This window comes from Heteronotia binoei, chromosome 3 (genome assembly GCF_032191835.1).
Source record: "Heteronotia binoei isolate CCM8104 ecotype False Entrance Well chromosome 3, APGP_CSIRO_Hbin_v1, whole genome shotgun sequence".
Classification (NCBI taxonomy): Eukaryota; Metazoa; Chordata; class Lepidosauria; order Squamata; family Gekkonidae; genus Heteronotia; species Heteronotia binoei.
In genome coordinates, this window is record NC_083225.1 from 120110149 (window position 1) to 120127514 (window position 17366).

Consider the following 17366-nt stretch of genomic DNA (forward strand, 5'->3'; position numbering starts at 1 on the left):
AAGAAATCTGTCAAACTGCAGTCCTTTTGTTCTAAAGACACCAGAGCTGACATTGACCATGGATGCCTCCAATATGGTAACAGGGCAGGCAAAAAGCGACTATGAGGAGCATATTGCAAAAAACATAATGACCAACAATAAAAATTTCTTCAAATATATTAGAATCAGGAAACCAGCCAGGGAGGCCGTGGAACCCTTGGATGACCAAGGGGTAAAAGGATTACTGAAGGAGGATGGGGAAATGGCTGAGAAGCTGAATACATTTTTGCCTCCGTCTTCACTGTGGAAGATGAGAAGTGTTTGTCCACTCCAGAACTGCTAATTTTGGAAGGTGTGCTAAGGACCTGAGTCAGATTGAGGTGATGAGAGAGGAGGTCCTACTATTGATAGACAAATTAAAAACTAATAAGTCACCAGGCCCGGATGGCATGCATCCAAGAGTTCTCAAAGAACTCAAAGGTGAACTTGTGGATCTCCTGACAAAAATATGTAATCTTTCACTGAAATCTGCCCCCGTTCCTGAGGACTGGAAAGTTGGAAATGTCAGCCCCATCTTTAAAAAGGGTTCCAGAGGCGATCCGGGAAATTACAAGCCAGTCACTCTGACTTCAATACCAGGAAAGTTGGTGGAAACCATTATCAAAGAGAGAATGAGTAGGCACATTGATGAACACAAGTTATTGAGGAAGACTCAGTATGGGTTCTGTAAGGAAAGATCTTGCCTCACTAACCTGTTAGATTTATTTGAGGGAGTGAACAAACATGTGGACAAAGGGGACCCAATAGATGTTGTTTACCTTGACTTCCAGAAAGCTTTTGATAAAGTTCCTCATCAAAGGCTCCTTAGTAAGCTTCAGAGTCATGGAGTAAAAGGACAAGTCCTCTTGTGGATCAAAAACTGGCTAATTGATAGGAAACAGAGAGTGAGTATAAATGGGCAGTGGAAGATGGTAAGCAGTGGGGTGCTGCAGGGCTCAGTATTGGGTCCCATGCTCTTTAACTTGTTCAGTAATGATTTGGATTGGGAGTAAGCAATGAAGCGGCTAAATTTGCAGATGACACTAAATTGTTCAGGGTGGTGAGAACCAGAGAGGATTGTGAGGCACTCCAAAGGGATCTGTTGAGGCTGGGTGAGTGGGCATCAACCTGGCAGATGAGGTTCAATGTGCAAAGCAGTGCGCATTGGGGTGCATTATTTCCAAGGACAAAGTAATGCACATTGGGGCCAAAAATCCTAGCTATAAATACAAGTTGATGGGGTATGAACTGGCAGAGATTGACCAAGAGAGAGATCTTGGGGTCATGGTAGATAACTCACTGAAAATGTCAAGACAGTGTGCGATTGCAATAAAAAAGGCCAATGCCATGCTGGGAATTATTAGGAAGGGAATTGAAAACAAATCAGCCAATATCATAATGCCCCTGTATATATCGATGGTGTGGTCTCATTTGGAATACTGTGTACAATTCTGGTCACTGCACCTCAAAAAAAGATATTATAGCATTGGAAAAAGTGCAGGAAAGAGCAACTAGAATGATTAAAGGGTTGGAACACTTTCCCTATGAAGAAAGGTTAAAATGCTTGGGGCTCTTTAGCTTGGAGAAACATCAACTGCAGGGTAACATGATAGAGGTTTACAAGATTATGCATGGGATAGAGAAGGTAATACTTTTCTCCCTTTCTCACAGTCGGAGAACTCGTGGGCATTCAGTGAAATTGCTGAGCAGTTGGGTTAGAATGAATAAAAGGAAGTACTTCTTCACCCAAGGGGTGATTAACATGTGGAATTCACTGCCACAGGAGGTGGTGGTGGCTACAAGCATAGACAGCTTCAAGAGGGGAATGGATAAGCATATGGAGCAGAAGTCCATAAGTGGCTATTAGCCACAGGTTATCATTGCAACTCTCTGGGGCAGTGATGCTCTGTATTCTGGTGCTTGCGGGGGGGGGGGGGCAGGGAGGACACAGTGGTAGGGCTTCTAGCCCCACAGGTGGACCTCTTGATGGCACTTGGGTTGTTTTTTTTGGGGGGGGGCACTATGTAACACAGAATGTTGGACTGGATTGGCCTGATCCAACATGGCTTCTTTTATGTTCTTATGTTGCAAAAGCCACTCTTTAGCCAACTCTGGTCCACAGTGGATGCTACTTTGCACATCATTGTACTGGAGGTACCAGTAGCTTACAAAGCACTCAGAGTGTTTTTTTTTTCCTTTCTTAAAAACAAAGCTACCAAAGTAATCACAACAAAGTCAATCAATAACAAGGAGCACGGGATCAAAACCTTGGGGTTTCCTTGCTTGCAGGATATAAGGTAAATACATTCAGTGCAAAACAAACATAATTCCTGTTGCAGGGAACCAGAATGTGCTTGCAGACTCCCTGAGCAGATGCATATGTGGTTCATCAAGCCATAGGTACATATACTCTTGTATAGTCATGTTCATTTCAGCAGTAAATTCCATGTTTCTGCAATAGGGGGAGAACAGGATGATAGTCAAAAGGGTTTGCATTCCTGTGACCCACAGATTTACATGCTTTCCCTTGTAAATGTAATCTCAAGAGTGATCAGCAAGGTCTCAGCAGACAGATGCATACCACATTCTCACAACTCCTTCTGGCCATGCCAGCCATGGTCTGATTCTGAGACTACTCTTTCATGACTGGAATCAGATTCTTCACCCAGACATACAAATTGGATCTGACAGCTTGGAGGATATACCCAAAAGTTGTTTGACCAACCTCTGCCACATTTTACTGAATGGTAAAAACATGTCAACCAGATTCTTATTCATATCCAAGAGCAGACAGTTCCTAACCTGTGCAGCATCTGCAGGATTGTACTGAAGACAGTACTCTGTTTCTTCTAGATTGGATTATCTGATTTATCTGCATCCTTAAGGGTTGATGGTTTCTTCTTCGACACTATACTTACTGCCAATTGGCAGCTGAAATTGAGGTAGTCTTTTTTCAATAGCAAGATTAGAATCCACTGGATTCATCTGATTTGGCTATAGCCTTTACAATCATTCTGTCTCACCTTATGAAATGCCCATTTGACCCACTAGTGACATATAGTCTACAATTAGCATTTGAATTAATTCTTAATTGTCACCAACATTGCAAGAATGACAAGTGAACTTTGAGCACTTGAGCTGAACCTCCACATTTGTAGTTCCATCCTGACAAAGTCGTCATTGTCCAGACATTGGCTTTTTTTTTTACCATAGTGTATGCCGTCCATCTTATCCAAGATCTCATTCTTCCCATTTATTTTCAGAATCCCACTTAAGCTTCAGAGAAGCCCTACATTTTCTTGCTATATGCCAAGTTTTCATTTCCTACATTGATGGAACAGCTTCATTCAGGAAAAATCCTAATTTTTCCTTTGTTATGAAGATCACAATAAAAGAAGAAATGTCCTCATAGCCAGTGAATCTCACTCTATTGTGCTCTGTTCTGAACTGGCATATCATGGGAAGTCCTACTCCACTAGATGTTGCAACATCTATATCTTTTTACAGATTAGCATCCTCTCTGGTTTAGGGAACCATACAACATTAGAGTTCATTCCAAGAGACACAGCTTTGGGCTGGATGCTTCTCAACACTTATTGCATGATTTCATCTGATTCCAATCTCAAGGGAGGCCAGTTTGATAATCTGCGTTATGCACAGATACCATGAAGAAGAGAATCACATTGCTTATTTGTAACTGGTGTTCTTTGGTTGCTCATCTGGGCACTCACACAATACACTCTTCTTTCCAGCAACAGGTAACCATTTATTCTTGCTGCATAATTTGGGAATAACTGAGTGGGAAGGCATGACCCCACCTAATTAAGGCCCATGAAAGGACATGTGGAATAAGTTCTGAAAATATTTTTTGGCTTCACTCTTGAAATGTCTGAGAAATACTCTGCACAGGCTTGAGTTATAAGAATAACTGCTCAAATGATAATTCAAAAACACCAATCACAGGTAAACAATATGTCCTTCTTTGATTTGTTTATGGTGCCAAAGGTACCCCCGCCTTTGCTTGCAAGGTTGGCTCTTCCAATTCTAAATTAATTTCAAATATTTAAAATTATAAGGATACCATGAAAATTGTAAAGGAATATGGCAGCATTAACAATGAGCCCTAAGGCCATCTGAAACATATATGTTTTTTTAAAAAAAATTCTGGAAAGCCCTAAAAGACAACATAGACCCTGAAAAGAGTTCAACAACCAGAGGACATGAGATAAAAAGGGTGATGTCCAGGTTCCTGCAGGAGAGCAGCACTCATTGATCACAGGACTTGAACAGATGGATATGAGAGCAGACAGTTAAAAATTGTTTGGTGACACAAAAGTCAGTGTCTTAGAAGAAAAATAGTAGTATGTCTCATGGAGTTAAGTGGCTTCTGAGCGCATATGTGAATGTGTAGTGTCTCCTGTCCAGGTTTATATGAGTAATAGCATTAAAATTCTGTAATAGCATTAATTCAGTAATAGCATTAAGGATTCATCATTCCACATTTCATAGCCTGTTCTTGCCATAAACTTGTACTTGGTTGCACCCAGGGCTTTTTTTGTAGCAGGAACTCCTTTACATATTAGGCCATACACCCCTGATATACCCAATCCTCCTGGAGCTTACAGTAGGCCCATTCTAAAAGCCCTGTAAGCTCTTGGAGAATTGGCTACATCAGGGGTGTATGGCTTAATATGCAAAGGAGTTCCTGATACAAAAAAAAGCCCTGGTTGTACTACTGAATGTGGGAACTCATGCAGTTGAATGCTTCTCATACCAAAATTAAAAAAGACACTCTACATAGAAAGCTGGCATGACAGAGGAAAGGGTATGTTATAACTCTCCTTCCTAACATCTAATTTTATTATTACATAGATCAATAATCTGAGCTCCAGTCTACCAACTGAAGTAGTAAAGTCCCCAAAGAGAATTATCAGTTCAGTGAGAACAAGGTCATAGATGAGGATTTGTAGGGAATTTTCATAATGTTATGCCAGTGAGGTTCTCACAGTTCCACTTAACCTATTCTGTTCCTCAAAGTAGGCATGGTTACATTTACCTCCCATACTTACAATACATCTAGGAGACTGTAGTGCTGTGAATGGGTCCTTGTGATAGCAAGCAGTTCTGTGAAGTTGCTTGTTGGCTCTCTGGTCTGATGCCACAGAAAATGGAGGTCAGGGATCACAATGAAAAATAAAATCAGGTATCATCCCACATAACCCCTGATGTTGGTATACTTTATTTGCAATAACCATTTGTGACGAATTACAATATTTTTTCATGATCTTTTTCTCATGTTTGATATATGCATAATTATTAAAATGAAAATATTTCAAAACATATTCATATTATTTCTTTTTGTTTCAACAGAGTAGTTGAATATATACATCTCAAGCTGCTGTCCAAGGCCACCTAGTTCTGAACTCATGGAAGCGATGATACTAACAGTGCAATGAACATTTTCTTTATTTATGTACTTACTATTAAAAGAACTGTAAATGCAATGTAAAGACACACACAGCCACACATATCTCACAAACACTCTACCTGTGTTCTTTTTACTACACCTTTCACCTTAATCTATTTCTTATCAAACAAAGGGGGAAAAGACAACCTCCAGGAAGAAATGGATTTCCCTTGTACATAATTTCTTTTTATTGCATTGCTATGCAAGCTCACCTTTTTAGCTATGTTCATATTATTGTCTGTTCCTATTTGGTCTGTTGTACTATATGTGAATTAATAGGCTGTGGTGCCATATAATAATTTTTAATTGTGTAACTTTCTATGTTTAAAGTTTGCACTGCAATTTTTTTTGTTGGTGATAAGCACAAAACCCATACTCCTTGTGACATAAAGAAGAAAAAGACTGAATGTGAAAGGAGTCTATGTACTGTAAGCTATGTTGGATAATGATGGATGTAATAAATTATGTTAGGTGGTTTTCCATTTGGGTGTAGATTTAGGAAGATGACTTGCAAAACTGATGTTGGAAAGTCTTACTGGAGCATCAGAGATGGAATGCTGTCTGAAATAACAAGCAGTGTGTTGCTTTAACCATTTTAAAGGGGTCAAATGATGGAAGTGTGAGTTTCCAGACTAGATCTATGAGATCCTCTTCTCTGCTTACTATCTGTTTTTATTTGCTCAACACAGTTGAACTTGCTTCAAAGGAAAGAAATTAAGGTGTTTCACTAAAGCTGTGTGTGTGTGTGTATGTATGTATGTGTGTGTGTGTGTATATATATATATATATATATATATATATATATATATATATATATATATATATATATATATATATATATATATATATATATATATATATATATATAAACAGTTTTAAAATAATTACTCCATGATTGAATCACTATCTTCCCCAATTCTCCAGGAAACATAAACCATATGAGCTAGAGGAATACCTAGCAAAGTTAAAAGATGCAATTTATGACTGAGATATATCCAAGCTGCTTCCAAAAAAGTTTGACTATTTTAGTTCATCTTTCCAATACATGTACAGTACAATGGAAGGTGTAGAGCTGCATCACTTGAAATTCATGGCATATTTGGTTTTTATGCAGGCTAAGACTTTTTGTATTGTATTATCTGAAGTTGTCATACATTGGCAATTAGTTTGTATGGAAATCTTGGGTTACAATGATTGAAAAAAAAGCAATGATAAATTTATGTTTAGTTTGAAGTTAAAATGTCTTTTGGCAATGCAGTGCATTACTGGAAACTCAATAGGGGAAAAAAACCCATCTTTGACCTATTTTTGATGAGTACATTTCAAGCCTCTTCTTATGAAAACATGATGCATGTTTATACACTTTTTGAATAAACCAAACTCTCTGTAAGTGGACATTAACAAAAGCATCCTGTCTCATCATTAGTTCTCATGACTTACTCCAGCTTCTCTACAGTATTTTAGTTGTCTGTTAGAAATACTGTACATGAAATTCAAATGCATTAAATTTTATTTAAAGTTTACATCACAGAACTTACCTCATTCAGTCACATCATTATTACAAGCTTGTATTCAAACACATCTTAAAGTAGAATCAGTCCATGTTGATTTATATTTCGGCTTGGCACTCATGATGCTGTTAACTGAATCACACATTTAGACAAGCATATCAATTTGCAGAACATGTTTTGCTTTTTATTACATCACATCAAAATTCTTGATAAGATACAACATTGTCATTACAGGTTTTAAGTCAGCACTGTCAAATGTCAAATTATTTACCTATGATCAGGGCAGTGGTGAGCCAAAAAAATGCAAGGACAATTTATTTTTGGTATGTATGTGACCAAGGAATTTTATGTAATTTTTCTGCTTACTTAAATGCTGGATACAGTTAAAGCCATTATTTTGTAAATGTATAGAAATGTTCAACAAATGTATAAAATGGACTTTTGTTCTTTCTGAAATTTATTGAAGATAAGCAACATACTGCAGCAATAGAAATATGTGCATATCCTTTGTAAAAAGGACATCATAAGTTGCTGCTAAAGGGAAGAAATCCCTATACCTCAGCAATTTTATTCAGCAACTGGAATAGCTGCATGTGGGTCTGAATACAGTCTTGGTACCCATCTAATAGCAGATTGGTGCCACAAGAAGCTTCTGATGTGTTTGTGTCAATACTTAACCAGCTATGAGACCGTAATAGAAATGGGAGAAGGGACATGAGTCATTCTGAGAGATCCTCCCCCCATCGTGATTATCTGATGATATGCTCTGAGGGGTTACTGATCTGCAATAGGGAAACATCAATCCTGAGTCAAATGTAAATCCCTCTTTCTGTAAGGTCCATCTCACTCAAAAGATGTTTTGCTCTCCAGCCAGGATTGTACAGCATTAAGCAGCTTTAAATTTTGCTGTGCTGTATGACAGTTATATTCACATGACCATTTTTTCACTTACTTAAATGGTGTCTTTCATGTGTCCTAGTTATCTGAGTGTTTAAATGTACAGCACTCTTCAAAATCAGGGTATCCTAAATAAAAGTTTGCTTCTGCTATAACACTTGGTGAACTATTCATGACAGAGATACATATGGATACCTACCACTATGTGAAAAAAACATTCCTGCAGAAAAAAAATTCCTGCAGTTACAAATAATTAATTAAAGAATTCACTCCAACTAAATAAGATTTGGATTTAGAGCCTAAGAGTTTACATGTTACCCGAAATGGAAGACTTGCAGCTATCTGGGTAGTTGTTTTTGTATCACTCTAGATAAAGTATCTATATTTCTGCCCTTATGATTAGGCTGAGTTGTATGGTTACCTACCATGGAACAATGACCTACTCATTATGTGTTGTGTTACTGATGTATAAAATAACCATGAAATCTGTATGGTGAGAATTGTACACATAAGTACCTGAAATAGGTGGGTGGCAGCCACCTTAGGTGTCTGCAGCCACATTGCTCTAGTGTAAATCAAGTCCTATAGCTAATCCAATGTGCAATATTATTCGGTACACTCCTCACAAGTCCGTACTGCTTTCAAAGTGCACAGGTAAAATCGTAAACCTTCCATTTGCAAGTGGACTTTGGCATGCATTTTGGGAGGTACATTCCTTTTAGGACAGCATCATGTGACCATTCTGAATGTTTTAATTGGCTTTTAGAAGCCTGTGCTGAGTTTTTGTGGAACACCTTACTGGCTAATTTCACCTTACAGTACAACCTGTGGCTGTACCATGTACCTTCTGATGTTTTAATTTTTTTTTCATTTAATAGTAGTGTGTCAGTATTAAAACTGTGCAGCACCATAATGTGGTTACCATATAATTCTCTTTATAGCAACCTGTTACAAGTTTTCTTATACAGAATCTCCATTATTTTCAAAATGAACTCTCTTTCTCATTCCATCTTCTACCTGTTCAGAATATTTCAAATGATCACTGATAATATTTTTTAAAATGTAGCGTGATTTTTCATTTTTTAAATAAAAATCTCCCCACCTTTTTTATAATTGAAAAGATTTCTTGTGCATAATGTGTCTAATTGAAAGGGATGTAGTGGCAGCACTTAGAACTGTTTTCTAGTTTTTTTAATACAATTGTTCATTGACAACAGTTTCTTTAGTCACAAAAAAAAAGGAAATTATGACCTCTTAATGTGTTTCATGTGTTAGTGAAGCAAAGTTTAATGGGCATAAAAAGTTGGTCAATAGTAATGTTGAGTGTGTTGTATATTTACTGGGGGGAAATAAAACTTCCACATTTCAAACCTACACTACAGAAATTTGAATTTAGCACTCAGTATCTGAGAACTATATGTAAACAAGAACTTTAAGCAGTCAGATCATTACACCAGATGCTGAGTTTTTACTTCCATAATGCTCAACATATAGACTGGCCTTATAAAATCCTGTAGTGGTTGTCTGTACTCTCAGAATTGCAGTTAATGTCACTGAGATTTCAAAGCAAGCAAGAAAAAATGAGAAAAAAAGGATGGGTGGATGGGACCTGCTACAGATCTCATTAGCAAACATGAACAAATAATTTTTGTACTGTCTTTGTAAACGCTAACCAAGAAAATGTTTTAAAAAAAGAATTGTTATACTGTGTTTATTTTTTTCACATTTGGTATGTTGGGGGTTTTTTCAACAGAGAAGTGAATTAAGCAAAAAAATGTTATTAGGTAAATTTTATAAGGGCTATAAAAGGCAAGGAGATCTGTTGTGAGACTCCAAAGCATTACCCACTATCATGATTGTGTGGTCTAAAATTCTTGGGCTGTGCCTGGAATTTAGTGAAAATTTCATCCCAGGTCAGCTATTGATGATAGCTGACATTGGTTGTCATAGTGAAACTGGGCAGCCTATATCAGAAGGCACTAGAACGAATGATCTTGTGACATATGTTCCACATGCACTTGAATTGCTAATTGAAGCTTAGCTTACACTGGCCTTTACATCATGCCATACTTACAGACCAGAGTTCAAAACTCTGAAATTCTGGTACATGGTACTTCCTTTCCTGCATCCATTTGTTTAAACACATGGTGCTGCCAACCACCATTCATGTTCCTTTGCCAATTCGGACTGAAGTCTTCTTTTGAAATTGAAAGATACTTGAGCCTAAGTCAACAATACTATGACTTACTAAAAAGTCATAGTATCTAAAAATGATATATAGCAGATTTCCTTTTTAAAAAATGTGTGGAACAGACAGGGACAGCAAGGAGACAAGAAATATGAATTTCACATGAATTTCTCTTCCAGAATGAGAAGCAGACTAGTTCCTATTCCTGTGGTTGGACTGGGTCCTGAAGATTTTACCTATGAGTTAAACTAGCTGTGTTGCTGGAGTGCTTTCTAGCACATAAACTGAAACTTCACATCACCAAATAACATTGAAATGCGAAGAGAGAGAAAATAGAAGGGTTAAGGGCCAGAGCTGAAATATTCTTAGGTGGCATTGAGAAGCTTAAGATCATATACTCTTCCTGTACTTCAGCTTATATATCCCAACACAGTCCCACTGTTTGGTAAATTCTCACTAGATAACTGAGAAAGGTCTGCCATTTCCATAGTTACTGAAATGAAATGCTTAGACTTCAACAACACAGTGTCTAGTACCAGGTAAGGTTTCTGGGTCAACTTCAAAGTATTTTCATAAAGGTTATAAAAGGCATGCAACACTGGTCCAGTTTAACACTGTTTTCTATGCTACAGCACACACTTGCTATGCAACCCTAAACAGAATTACACCTTTCCAAATCAACTTTTGCAGCATGCTGCAGAGAATTTTCATCTCTGCATTTTTGCTGCATCCCCACCTACCATAGAGCATGTAACTGCTTAGGATGGCAATGTGAACTTGCAAACATCTAAGGTTAAACAATTTTGAAATTCAGATTTTGCTTTCAGCATTAGACTGGGAGATTATGGGAACAAGCAGGTTTGGTGTAGTGGTTAAGTGTGTGGTTTCTTATCTGGGATAACTGGGTTGGGTTCCCCATTCCTCCATTTGCAGCTGCTGGAATTGCCTTGGGTCAGTCATAGCTCTTGCAAGAGTTGTCCTTGAAAGGGCAGCTTCTGTGAGAGCTCTGTCAGCCCCATCTACCTCACAGGCAGTGTTTCCTCTAAGCTGAGTTAGTGTGAGCTAGCTCTCAGATTTTTAGCTTCCAGTTTTCACATTTTTGTCTTAGCTCAGGAAGGATGACCCCAGAGCACACTAATTTATGCAGTAGTTCACAACTTTAATACCAGTAGCTCCCAAAGTAGAATTTTTGCTCACAAGATTCTGCAGCGTAGAGGGAACATTGCTCACAAGGTGTCTGTTGTGGGGAAGAAGATAAAGGAGATTGTAAACCGCTCTGAGACTCTGGTTCAGAGAGAAGGGCTGGGTATAACTCTACAGTCTTCTACTGCTACTCAGAAGTAAACCCCATTTTATTCAATGAGTCTTACTCCTAGAAAAGTGTTTTTAGAATTGCAGGCTCCATCTTCATGAACTTCTAGGCAAATGTACCACCATACTAAATAGAACATGTTTTACCTTTTTTATAATATAGCATTAATTTTAAAAATTAGGCATAGGATTACAACCTTGTCCATATTTACTCTGATGGTTCTCTGATGGCAGAGACTAACTTCTGGATAGGATTTCAACACTTTAGTCCTGTGCATTTTTATTCAAAACACATTTCAGACTACATCCTGTTAAAAGGAATCTATTGCCATGCAAATGTGTCTAGGATTGCTTCTTTACAGGACAAAGCTATGACTGATTTACTTTGGAATAAGAACCATTGAACTCCCTTAGAGTAAGTGTGCACAGCATTGGTCTGTTATGTGGAAATCCTAAGTCTACTTGGAAGTAAGAGAAACATTGTAGATAGCCACAAAAACTAATGACAATGTAACAGGTTTTTATTAGTATTTTTAAAATGTCACAAAGTAATGCTGCTACTTTTGAGTTCCCAACAACTTCACCAGGGTAAAGTGTGAATACAAAATAGAGTGAAGGGAAAATTATCACATCCCTTTGAAACTATGACTGTGAAGTGTCTTTATCTTGAAATTGGTGTTTTGCATCTAGCACTACCCAATACCTAGCTCTATCCCTTTCAAAAAGGTTACAACTACACTTTTCAATCACGCTTTCAAAAATTGACTTCCCGTTTCCTCCTTTTTTTGATACTGATTATCCAACATAATGCAGAGTTTTGCTTTGTGACAGTAGCATTAGTGGGACTTTAATGTGATTATCACTTGGCTGAGCAAATGTGCTTTGGTTTTACATATATTTATTTGGTATCTTGACACTACATGCCTTACATCAAAGAATCCCATCAAGATGATGGAACTGTAGACATAGTCTTCATTTTCCTGTACACCATTAACTGGTAGTAAGTTCAATAAAAGTCAACAAACTATAAATGTCCCTATTTTCCAGTTTCTAGTTTGTTCCTGGGGTATAAAAACCTGGAAAATGTCAGTGGCAACTTCTATCAAACTGCAGCAAATCAAGCTACGGAACATGTATATATGTCACACACAACTAAAATAGCAAGTCACTCCATATTAAATGGCTGCTAAAGGAAGACATGGGAATATGTCAAAATTAATTTAAAGTTCTGACTACACATAGGAATTTACCATATGTGCAAAAGATGCACTCACAAGTAACCCAGGAAATAAAGGTTGCATTACACAACTACTTTTCTTCATGACACTTGGTTTGGTTTTTTGATGTGGGGTACTGATCTTCAAGATTATTAAACACTACGAATAAGGACTGTTGTGAAGAAAAATACAATGGGCTCTAGAAAGAGGCTCTGGGCAAGTGCCTCACCCACCCTTGCTGTCTTCCCACCCTCCCAAGTGAAGGCATTGATTCTCCCCCACCTCTGCCATCTAGAGAGCAGTTGTAATTCTGAGTGATCAACAGTAGTTCCCAGAAGAAACTGGCTGGTTTGGAGAGTGGAGTCTATGGCATTGAACCTGTCTGAGGTCCCACCTTTCCTCAAATCCACCCTCTCCAGGCTCCACCTCTCAAATCTCCATGAATTTCCAAACCTGGAGTTGACAACTGCTAAGTCATGCTGGCTGTCATAGTGAGGCTACTGATGAACAGGAGCAAGCAGCCAGGCTTAGCTAGGTCATGCCAGTCAGGTGTCATTAAATCACCCAGAGGGTGCTGCTAGGTCTAGAGTAGCCAACCTCAAGGTGGAGCCTGAAGACCTCCTGGGATCACAACAGAACTCAGTAAACTAGATCTCTCTCCCCCTGGAGCAAATAACTGTTTTGGAGGGTGGACTCTATGGCATTATATTTAGCTGAGGGCTCCCCCTTTACTAAAAGAAGCAACTTTTGGTTGCCTAGCAACAGCCTCTGGCTAGCAGCTTACCCAGTGGCCCATTCTTCATCTGCCTGGGGTGAGGCTGAGGGGAGGAAGAAGGGGGGTAGTGACAAGAAAGAGGCAGCCACCATGGCCTCTGAGGAAATACTTCATGAGGCCACAGTAGAGTGTCAGCCCTTTCTGAGGCTGGTTAATGGCAAAGACAGAGAGAAGGATCGGAGATGTGTCTGTCTCTGAAGTAAGACTGTTCTTGCAGTTTGTTCAGTATTCCGGGACCTGCAGTAGGCAGGGGACAGGGGAGTCAGCCAATGGGGACCCAGAGGTGGTGACTGACACATGATGGGTCAATGGTTTATGGAGTGCAGGCGTCAACCAATAGGAGAGCTCCATTTGGCCAATATCACTACAGTTTTAATGTTATAAAGCAGGGGTGGGCAACGGTAGCTCTCCAAATGTTTTTTTCCTACAATTCCCATCAGCCCCAGCCAGCATGGCCAATAGCTGGGGCTGATGGGAGTTGTAGGCAAAAAACATCTGGAGAGCTACTGTTGGCCACCCCTGTTATAAAGGATGATGTCCAGATTGTCTGCTTCCCAGTTCAACATGGTTATTGCAGCGGAAATATCTAGTCTTTGTGTAACTCACCCTGAGTCTTTGAAACAATGAATGCTAGGAAGGCAAGTTTAGGTTTAAAAAAAAAACATTATGTCTTGTAAAAGACCATTACTGGACATTTCTCAAACATTTCTGCTAAAGATAGTACCTATTTTGGCTAAGGCTGACATGTTTGCTATATCCTGTGAAGGTCAAGTTGGAGAATAGTAACTTTCCTTTCTGACCCAGGGCAGGGGTGTCAAACTCATTTGTTATGAGGGCCAGATCTGACATAAATTAGACAGTGTCAGGCCCAGCCATGTGTGTTCCTATTTAAGATTAGGTACCAGAGATACAAACTTTACAGACAAACACAATTAAAGATTCTTTTTTAAAAACTTAAAAATAAAACATTAGCACTTCTTAGTCTTAAAAGGTGCTTTCTTTGTATTTTTTCCCATGGGATCCAGGGAACTGGACAAAGGAAGCTCTGGCTCTTTCCTTCCTTCCCCAAGGGATGAGGAGAGAGAGGAGCCTCAGCCAACAGAACAAAAAGAGGCTTGGCTCAGTAGCTTTGCTGTGCAAATGCGAGAGCCTGGCAAAGCAAACTCTCCCTCCCCCCTTCCTCCCCAAGGGAGGAGCCTCATCCAATGGAGAAAATAGAGGTTTTGCTCTGTAGCTCTTGTGTGATTGAGCAAGCCTTGCAAAGCAAGCTGTTATGCAGAAGGATGCAAGAGAGAGGGAGAATGAAGCAGATAACAGCTAGTTGCTTGGGGGCCTGATAGGAACCCTCTGAGGGCCTGATTTGGCCCCCAGGCCACATGTTTGACACCCCTGACCTAGGGTTTTCCTGGGTAAAAGGTGAATCTCTCCACACAACCCCATTCCTGGGAGGGACCACCTCAGCAGTATGCATATTCTCTCTCATTTGATTACTAACATAACATAACTACATAGTGAATGTATACTAGAAGATACAAAAACTAAAGTCAGTTTGGGTCCTTTTATTGTTTGGCGAACCTAACTCAATTTAATCTTATTATATGTGCTGGAAAATATATTCAGTAGCCATTTCCCTTAGTCTCAATGGGAAGCATGTTTTTCCCCACCACAAAGGAATGATATTCTCAGAAACTGAAGGATTATGCCCAAGGATTTCTGTCACAAATTTCAAGCAGCACAGAAAGTTTGTTTCTTCTAAAGTGAACAAAATTCTCACTTGTGGATTCACAGAAAGGCTTGAAATAAATATCAGGGACATTCATTCTTCTTTTGTGGGTTCCTCAACATTTATTTGAACATCTGTGTGCACAGCTGGAATAAATCACAGCAACAAAGATTATCCATTCAAGGCTCCATGATACAAGCCATACTGCTTTGCTTCTTCAATAAGCAGCAATTATAAACCAAGCATGGTGGCCAGATGCCTTGCTGTTGGAAGATGGACCAGAAGAAGAAACATCTGTATATGCCCAAAAACATTTCTCCAGTCCATTCTAATTTATTTCTATTCTTGCCACTCCTGGTGGTATCATCTCCCCATTATTTAACCCCTCCACACAATACATATCTTTAGCAGTGTTAAAATCAAACATACCCATTAACTTCTCACAGTAGTGACCCAGTAAAGCTTCCCCCATCCACCACATAAAGAATTCCAAGAAGCATAGTCTAGGGGTGAAGACCTCTGATCCCAAACAGAGGCCTTACTAACAGCAGTGCACTGCCAGAAGCAGTTCTGAAGGGAAATATCCACCAAAGAATTAAACCTCAGCTTTAGCCAGGTAGCCACTATTTTGGTTCACAGTAGGTAGGACCAGGCTTATCTTCCTCAATGCAGACTTACAGCACACCAAACAGGCACTCAGTTAACAGTTGCGGGAGGGGCAGTTTGTTTTCTTAATATGCCCCTCTTGCACCTGCTGTTGTGTTCCTTCTGTGAATGAAAGGGAGAACAGCAACAGATTATTAACTAACTAAGAGCTAATATTAAATAATAGCAAATATTGGATGTTGCCAAAATGTTACTATAACCATTCCCTGCAATGATCAGATTTACTGAGAGAAGTACTGGTGCAAATAATAAGGGATCTTTTCCCTCATCTTACTGCTTCTTTTTTTACGTAGGTTATGTTAGAATAGCTGTCTGTCAGGCTGCAGTGTCTTTAGAGACTGTCCTTTCTTTGAGAAGTACAGAGCAGTGAGCCTCATAGCGCTGACAGGTTAAGGTACGAAATGAAGATTTTACCACGACTACCCCATGGATGAGATTTGAACCTGGATTTTCCCATCAAACCCTGCATTGGAGTCATTGTGCCATGCCTAGTTAGGAAGAACTGAAATATTAGTGCAAGCCCAAATGATGTTATATCATTCTAAACCCATTGACTTCAATGAATTTAGGAGGGTGTTACTATGATTAGGATTGCCTGCTAGTCTTTTTTCCAGTCATCTTCCACCAAATGATATGGTTGTGCCTTGGAAATCTTTTTGCTCTGCCCTCTTCTTGCAGGCTGTACCAACTAGGAGTTAACTTGTAACTGTTCTATATACTACATGTAAAGGATGAAAAAAGCACATACAACTACTTCTGTATTAGTAGCTTTCTAGTGAATTAAAAAAAAATTGTGCTGGATATTAAAGGACCAGACTTATTTAACTGATGGTTGCAGTGTGGGGATTTTATAGACTTGTAGCTAACTGCAATCTGAAGAAGATTGCACATAGTAATATATAATTGCAATTGCTATAATGTGTGACTATTAAACAACATGATCAATGTACCCTTTCCCCATGAAAATTTGGTAAATTTGAAATGACAAGTTGAGAATGCAAAATGTGAAAGGTGAGCGCATCCTCAGTATCCCACAGTTGGGAAAAGCAATACAGGAAAATACCATTATTAAAAAATGATATCATTCTAAATACTATGGTAAATATATCAGTTTATTACTCAAACAGGTGTCTTGTGGCACATTAAAGACTACATTTTAAAGTTCCAGAATAATACAAAATAATTTGTGCTGCGGTATCTTTAAAATCTTTAAGGTACCACCAGATTGTTGCCGAAGGCTTTCACAGCCGGAGTTCATTAGTCGTTACAGATTTTCCAGGCTGTATTGTGAGGAAAAACCGCCTTACAGAACATTGTGATTACCAGCTTGGTTGCCAGAGCACCTGGAGAAGTGACTCACACACATCTGGCCAGAGAGTGTGGGTAAACCTATCCAGGGGCAAAAGGGACTTATGCAGTACAAGCAGCCATAACGCTACAAAGGCACTCTAAATCGGTACAAGAGTGCCCACCAGGAGAACGGAAGAATTCCCGTCATTCCGTATGATGTCCATCTCAGCAATGGAAGAGAAGAGACTGCACCGCCAGGAGCTATCCAGGTGAACGGTTATGAAGTTCTAACCATGGAATCCA

The 17366-nt window shown here is 39.0% G+C and overlaps 1 protein-coding gene across 12 annotated transcripts in view; it reads left to right on the forward strand.

The window, feature by feature from the left end:
* ROBO2 (roundabout guidance receptor 2) overlaps positions 1 to 6220 on the forward strand; it is a 1840872-nt gene extending 1834652 nt beyond the window's left edge. For all 12 annotated transcript variants that reach the window (XM_060234422.1, XM_060234419.1, XM_060234423.1 and 9 more), the window contains one exon: positions 5389 to 6220. In XM_060234422.1, the coding sequence (XP_060090405.1) occupies positions 5389 to 5390 (2 nt within the window). In that variant the 3' untranslated portion in view covers positions 5391 to 6220. The remainder of the gene's footprint in view (positions 1 to 5388) is intronic.
* The last annotated feature ends 11146 nt before the right edge of the window (positions 6221 to 17366 follow it).